The sequence below is a fragment of the Oncorhynchus masou genome, chromosome 23, assembly GCF_036934945.1.
Source record: "Oncorhynchus masou masou isolate Uvic2021 chromosome 23, UVic_Omas_1.1, whole genome shotgun sequence".
Classification (NCBI taxonomy): Eukaryota; Metazoa; Chordata; class Actinopteri; order Salmoniformes; family Salmonidae; genus Oncorhynchus; species Oncorhynchus masou.
The window spans coordinates 10,162,599-10,170,498 of NC_088234.1; the positions used below are offsets into that span (position 1 = coordinate 10,162,599).

The 7,900-nt window shown below is 44.9% G+C and overlaps 1 protein-coding gene across 1 annotated transcript in view; it reads left to right on the plus strand.

The window, feature by feature from the left end:
• The window catches only part of sema4f (sema domain, immunoglobulin domain (Ig), transmembrane domain (TM) and short cytoplasmic domain, (semaphorin) 4F), a 118,498-nt gene extending 111,628 nt beyond the window's left edge, over window positions 1-6,870 (plus strand). The window contains exons 17-18 of the mRNA XM_064931098.1: window positions 100-242; window positions 408-6,870. Coding sequence (XP_064787170.1) covers window positions 100-242; window positions 408-975 — 711 coding nt within the window. The 3' untranslated portion in view covers window positions 976-6,870. The remainder of the gene's footprint in view (window positions 1-99; window positions 243-407) is intronic.
• The last annotated feature ends 1,030 nt before the right edge of the window (window positions 6,871-7,900 follow it).

The window sequence follows — 7,900 nt, forward strand, 5'->3', positions numbered from 1 at the left end:
TCCCCCACCAGGAGGGTGGACCAGAGGGTAAGGAGGAGAGTCCTGTCTGTGGAGAAGTGAACTCTTAATGACTTGTTTTACTGTGTGTTTGTGGTCCAGGAGGGTGGACCAGAGGGTAAGGAGGAGAGACCTGTCTGTCGCAGAGCCTCCTACCATCTCACCCTGGAGGGTCCTAGCGCTGGGGGGGCCGTGGCGATGGCTGGAGGACGTCACCTACTGGCCATCTACATGCTCTGCTTCGTGTAGGAAAAACACACACACACATGTGGACACACACGTGGACACACACATGCACGCAAGCATATGCACATACTTACATACACACACATACATCTTCACTCACTCTTTGCTGCTCTCAAAACTGAACTAAATCTCTCTTTAACACCCTGATCCCCTCTCTCCTCCAGGCTGGGCATCGCCCTCGGAGGATTCCTTCTCTACTTCCTGTCCCGCCGACGCGGGATTGGCCAGCGCCACCCAGACCACTCCCTTTCCTCGGAGAAAGGGCAGGACTTGCTGGGCTCCTCGGCGACGCCGCAGTCACCTAGCAGCGGCAGTTTGCTGTCGGAGGGGTTCCCATTAACGGAGAAGAGAGGAAATGGAACGCTGCTACTGACACACCACCACGGCAACGGCAACGGGGGTCACCACGGCAACTACGGCGTTGCTGGCGGCAACGGCGGCTGCGACGGTAACCACGGCAACGGCGGCGGCCACGGCAACGCCGGCTACGCCAACAACGCTAACTGTACGGCAGCGAGCGCTGTGAACGGGCTGAAGCTTCACGTTCAGGAGATGGTGACGGACGAGAGAAGGGGAGGAGAGAGAGAAAGGAGGAGGCCGGAGGGAGGACAGGGGGATGAGGAGGACGAGGGGCTAGGGGAGGGGTTGGGGGGAATTGAGGAGGAGTTAGCGGGGTTTGCGTTGTTTAAGTTACCAGCACCATTGGCCCAGTGTGAGGAGAGTTCAATCTGATCCACGGTGATAGAGGCATGACCAAGATACGCGAGTTGAGAAAAGAGACATAGAGTTTGCGTCCCAAAGGCAACCCTTGTTCATGAGCACTGCACTATATAGAGAATAGTGTGCCATTTGAAAAGAGAGACATTACTGAGCTCTTCTCTTGTCTATTGCTGAACACAGACGAAACAGGGATGAAAAGAGAGACATTATTGAGCTCTTCTCTGTCTATTGCTGAACACAGACGAAACAGGGATGAAAAGAGAGACATTATTGAGCTCTTCTCTGTCTATTGCTGAACACAGACGAAACAGGGATGAAAAGAGAGACATTATTGAGCTCTTCTCTGTCTATTGCTGAACACAGACGAAACAGGGATGCAAAGAGAGACATTATTGAGCTCTTCTCTGTCTATTGCTGAACACAGACGAAACAGGGATGCAAAGAGAGACATTATTGAGCTCTTCTCTGTCTATTGCTGAACACAGACGAAACAGGGATGCAAAGAGAGACATTATTGAGCTCTTCTCTGTCTATTGCTGAACACAGACGAAACAGGGATGAAAAGAGAGAGAAAGGGTGGGATACGATAAATCACTTGTGATGTTATACACACACAAAAGCCATACTCTCTCTCTCTCTCTCTCTCTCTCTCTCTCTCTCTCTCTCTCCCCATCTCTCTCTCTCTCTCTCTCTCTCTCTCTCTCTCTCTCTCTCCCCCATCTCTCTCTCTCCCCATCTCTCTCTCTCTCTCTCCCCATCTCTCTCTCTCCATCTCTCTCTCTCTCCCCATCTCTCTCTCTCCCCATCTCTCTCTCTCTCCCCGTCTCTCTCTCTCCCCATCTCTCTCTCTATCTCTCCCCATCTCTCTCTCTCCATCTCTCTCTCTCTCCCCATCTCTCTCTCTCCATCTCTCTCTCTCCCCCATCTCTCTCTCTCTCTCCCCATCTCTCTCTCTCTCCCCCATCTCTCTCTCTCTCTCTCCCGATCTCTCTCTCTCTCTCCCCATCTCTCTCTCTCTCCCCATCTTTCTCTCTCTCTCTTTCACTTCTCCTCTTTCTCCCTCTTCTTATTCTCTCTCTTTCTCTCTCTCGCTTTTTCTCTCTCTATTTCTCTCTCTCTCTCCCTCACGACCTCTCTGTCTTTTTTCTCTCAACTACCAATCCAAGTCACAAAGGGGCCCCAGAGCCACACCGTGCCAAGGCAGACTGCACCGATACTGGGCATGATGTGGCGAGAGGCTGGCTTCTTACACCAAACCTCCAGCAGGACAGACTGCTATTAATGAAGGCTGACGTTACGTTCCAATAATCTCTCCTTTCTCCCAAAGTATGCACACTTTTAGGAAAAAGGTAGAAAATCAGGACACAGTCCTGAAACTATGGATCTGTCTCAGACCTCTCAGATGGACTGTAAGTGGCTGAGCTCGGAGGTTAATTAGAGGTTAGAGGTCAACAGTTCAAAGGTCATGATTGAAAAAGAGAGTTCCTAAATATAAAGACATGAACTGGAGATCCAGACGGAACGTTAAGACAAGAAAATAAGAAAATTGGAATTCCGGAATTACATTTTGGAAAATTCTGGAATTTTCAGACTGGGAACATTCCTATTTGGGAAAACTGAGAGGGATTCTGTTATGGAATTTCAGCCTCACCTGATTGAACACCCGCCATTTTGTTTCTCTGAGTGAGGGCCTTTTTCCCAAATACCTACTTTTGACCAGAGCCCTATAGGTCACAAGTAGTGCACTATGTAGGAGATAGGGTGGCATTAGAGACAAAGCCAAGGGTTTCAATCAAAACGTCCTGTATGTTTTTAATAATAATAATAATAATAAAGCCTTTTAATATAATGTAACTAGACTATGTTGTTTTACAGTTACAGTAGAAATTGGGGTCGACTCCATAGAAACAGAATGTTGTTTTTCACAGTACACATTTAGAATTCGTGGTGACTCGAGTAACCCTGGAGATCCGCGAGTGACCCTGGAGATCCTCGAGTGACCCTGGAGATCCTCGAGTAACCCTGGAGATCCTCGAATAACCCTAGAGATCCTCGAGTAACCCTGGAGATCCTCGAGTAACCCTGGAGATCCTCGAGTAACCCTGGAGATCCTCGAGTAACCCTGGGGATCCTCGAGTAACCCTGGAGATCCTCGAGTAACCCTGGAGATCCTCGAGTGACCCTGGGGATCCTCGAGTGACCCTGGAGATCCTCGAGTAACCCTGGAGATCCTCGAGTAACCCTGGAGATCCTCGAGTAACCCTGGAGATCCTCGTGTGACCCTGGGGATCCTCGAGTGACCCTGGAGATCCTCGAGTAACCCTGGAGATCCTCGAGTAACCCTGGAGATCCTCGAGTAACCCTGGAGATCCTCGAGTAACCCTGGAGATCCTCGAGTGACCCTGGGGATCCTCAAGTGACCCTGGGGATCCTCGAGTGACCCTGGAGATCCTCGAGTAACCCTGGAGATCCTCGAGTGACCCTGGAGATCCTCGAGTAACCATTTTTTGTCAATGGTTCATATTTACACCTTTGGTTAGTTGAGGGGTTCTTGGAGGAAGCTTTAATAAACATGTGTCAAACTCATTCCACAGAGGACCGAGTGTCTGAGGGTTTACGCTCCACCCTTGTACTTGATTGATGAATTAAGGTAATTCATTAGTAAGGATCTCCCTTCAACTGGTTGTCCAAGTCTTAATTTATAAAATATATTTAAAAACAGCACACACTCGTCCCTCCATGGAATGAGTTTGACACCCCTGCTTTAATGGTTCAATGTAGCAACGGGCTCCTGTAGGAACCTGGAGTGGAGGCGTGACTTAGTAGGGGCGTGGCTTTAAGATCTATATTTTTTTGACCACCTGTGAGAGTAAATGTCATTCCTGTTCATCCGTTCTGTTGTATTGTCATCACATGTTACAGTTGAACACTGACAGTTGTGTAGCTTCAATGAGGCTAACAGACTTCATCAACAGCTTTATGCAAATCATCACTTTATTACTGAATGGAATCAGCAATGTTAGTATTAGAATATGTAATACACATAAATATTCAAGGGACATGTTAATTTGCAGTGTACAAACTTTACATGATGAACAGGAATGACATTTACGCTAACAGGTGACCACAAATAACTATCTGAAAGTCACTCCTCCAATAAGCCACGCCTCCAATCTGAGACTGCCACCTCTACAATATATTATTAAAAAGGTTTGAACCTTTACATATGGGTTCCTCAAAGACTCTTTTCAGAGGGGTTCTTTCAGGAATCCTTTTCAGCTTGAAAGAATTCCAGGCACCTTTAAATCTAAGTGTACTGTGGAGGTTGGGGAGGAGACCATAGAAGCACAATGACTAGAAAGGACATTCCCCAATCAAATCAATGGGTTTGAAATGGGTGGACCGGCAGCCATTTAACAAGTGGGATTCTATTTCTATGGCAACACCGATGATATCACAATAGCATAAAACACTGCCGTAGTTTAATGATCATCGGGTTAGAATATGTAGAGCCAGGAGTTTCTCCCGACCAAGTTATCTGCCCAGGATAAACTCTAGGCCCCCTTTTTACAGGCTCGGACCCAGTGTGGGTCCCAATAATACATACTTTTCTCCTGAACACTCGTTCACTACTCTGCACAAATGTAAAAAATATTGGATTGGATGCATGGGCTAGTGTGAGTTTCCATCATATTAGTTCTAAGAAAGGACCCATAGATTTCCCTGAGCAGATCATTTGATTCATAGCACCAACAATGCTGCTTATAAAGGTAGTTGTTGAGGTGGTTGTGGAGGTGGTGAAAGGCGGTTCACCGCTCAATCGTAAAATATCCTTTCAAATGCAGATTGGGATTTGGATTGAATCCCGGCCTAAGAAAAAACTCTGAGCCCCAAGTACGGCATATGTTGAACACAGGCCTGTGGCAGACAGTTATAGGCACAGCCATTTGTCAGCTGTTTTTGAGTGACAAACACTGCCATCCAATGGAATGACTGCATTTTAAACTACAACCTAATTTTGAATGTGAAAAGAAACACCAGAATCCTGATTTTGAATTAAGAATATTTTTTTTTAAATTCTTGAGAATATTTTTTAGAAATAAAGCCTAAGTAATATATCTTATAATGACAGGCAACATAGTCACCATTTTGAATTAGAGGACGGGAGTTATACAAAAAGAAGAAAGAAAGGAAAGAAAGATATATAGCTAACAGGTTATCTCCTCCTCCAACACTATCCTCCGAAAAGTCTCTGTGTGTCTGTGTTCCAAATCACACCCTAATTCCTTTTCTAATGCACTAGTTTGTGTTCCAAATCACACTCTATTCCTTTTCTTATGCACTAGTTTGTGTTCCAAATCACACCCTATTCCTTTTCTTATGCACTAGTTTGTGTTCCAAATCACACCCTAATTCCTTTTCTAATGCACTAGACTGTGTTCCAAATCACACCCTATTCCTTTCATAATGCACTAGCCTGTGTTCCAAATCACACCCTATTCCTTTCATAATGCACTACTTTTGACCAAGATCCATAGGGCAAACTTGGTGCACTATAAAGGGAATAGGGTGTGATTTGGAAAACACAGTATGTATGTATAGAGATGAGCAGTGACGCTATGATGCCATGAGCTTGTATGGCCACTGGGTGGCGACGTCATCCAGTCTTTCAGTATCTTCTTCTTCTAGTAGAATCGGTACACAATGGTACATACGTGGCAATGATAGAACTCTACATTTCTCTCTCTCTCTCTCTCTCTCTCTCGCTCTCTCTCTCTCTCTAGAATATTACCCTCTCTTTGACCTCTACTTTAAATACGTATGATAAAGGTGTACAGATATGTTGGATTCTAAGTATGCTTCCCCAATGTCGCACTATTCCCTTTAAAGTGCACTATATTTGCGCCCTGGTCAAAAGTAGTGAACTATGTAGGGAATAGGGTGCTATTTGCAAGCCTAAGGATTTATCTTTATAATTTATATACTGTCTGATGATTTAAAAAAAAATGTGTACATTTGTTTTGAATACCAGGCTCTAACGTGGTAAACGAACATCCGGGACAATCATATTGGTATGATATGTAACGTTTGGTATGGCTGCATAAGAAAGAAGGTGACTTAAGGCAAAAACCATATGAAGATGGTTGGGTGGACATGTAACAGTATAGCTTCCGTCCCTACCTGGGCTCGAACCAGGGACCCTCTGCACACATCAGCAACTGCCTCCCACGAAGCATCGTTACCCATCGCGCCACAAAAGCCACAGCCCTTGCTGAGCAAGGGGAACAACTACTTCAAGGTCTCAGAGCAAGTGACGTCACAGATCGAAACGCTATTAGCGCGCACCACCGCTAACTAGCTAGCCATTTCACATCAGGTTACATACATATCATACAAACATCTATCAACCCTAAAGGTGTGTGTTCTAATCTCATCACAGACAACTTTAGCATTTTAGTTAATTCGCTACTTTGAAACTACTTAGCATGTTAGCTAACCCTTCTCCTAACCCTAACCCTTTACCCCTAACCCCTAGCATAGCACCGACAGTAGGTGACGTTAGTGTTAGCAACCTAGCTAACGTTAGCCACAACAAATTGGAAATCATAACATATACATATTGAACATTAGTAACATATTGTACAAATTGCAATTCGTAAACATGTACAAAATGGGTGAAGGACATCCACAAATGAATATATACAGTACCATACCAATACCATACCAAATAACGTACTAATTTGAGGGTCCCAGATTTTTGTTTACAATGTTTCTTCTATCCCAGGTTGTGAATACTAGAGATTATTTGTGTGTGTGTGTGTGTGTGTGTGTGTGTGTGCATGCATGTGTGTGTGTGTGTTTGTTTGGATTGTGATGCTTTCTGTAAATTAAAGGCTACTTACAGTACCTCCTATGGCATACTGGTCTGTCTTTCTGTCTTTCTGTCTCTATGTCTTACTGTCTGTCTGTCTGTCTGTCTGTCTGTCTGTCTGTCTGTCTGTCTGTCTGTCTCTATGTCTTACTGTCTGTCTGTCTGTGTCTGTCTGTCTGTCTCTATGTCTGTCTGTCTGTCTGTCTGTCTGTCTGTCTGTCTGTCTGTCTGTCTGTCTGTCTGTCTGTCTGTCTGTCTGTTTGTCTGTTTGTCTGTCTGTCTTATGGTCTGTCTTTCTTTCTGTATGTCTGTCTTTCTTTCTGTATATCTGTCTGTCTGACTGTCTTACTGTCTGTCTGTCTGTCTGTCTGTCTGTCTGTCTTACTGTCTGTCTGTCTGTCTGTCTGTCTGTCTGTCTGTCTGTCTGTCTGTCTGTCTGTCTGTCTGTCTGTCTGTCTGTCTTACTGTCTGTCTTACTGTCTGTCTGTCTGTCTGTCTGTCTGTCTGTCTGTCTGTCTGTCTGTCTGTCTGTCTGTCTGTCTGTCTGTCTGTCTGTCTGTCTTACTGTCTGTCTGTCTGTCTGTCTGTCTGTCTGTCTGTCTGTCTGTCTGTATGTCTGTCTTTCTTTCTGTATGTCTGTCTGTCTGTCTGTCTGTCTGTCTGTCTGTCTGTCTGTGTCTGTATGTATTTACCATACCTAGGTCGGAAACCAATCGGATCGAGGGTAGTAGAATGCAGCTTTTAATATCCCCACGTTGACGGAGACTTTATTCACTGTGATCGCTGTATATTCCGGCTCAATCAGGAATCACCTTTAAAAAAAAAAAAATACCGTTTGTCCGGTGGGCTGCTCTACCGATAGAATCCTGTCCTTTACATTTGATATGAAACGTTTATTTAACCAGGTCAGTCTCATTGGAATAAACTTCTGTTTTAGACACATATTTTTATACGACATAAAGGATTTTATTTCAGTTGCAATAATAGAACAAAAATAGGCACAATGCACCATGGGTCTTCAACCTTTTCTTGTCCAGACAACCTGGCAACATCATACGCTAGCAA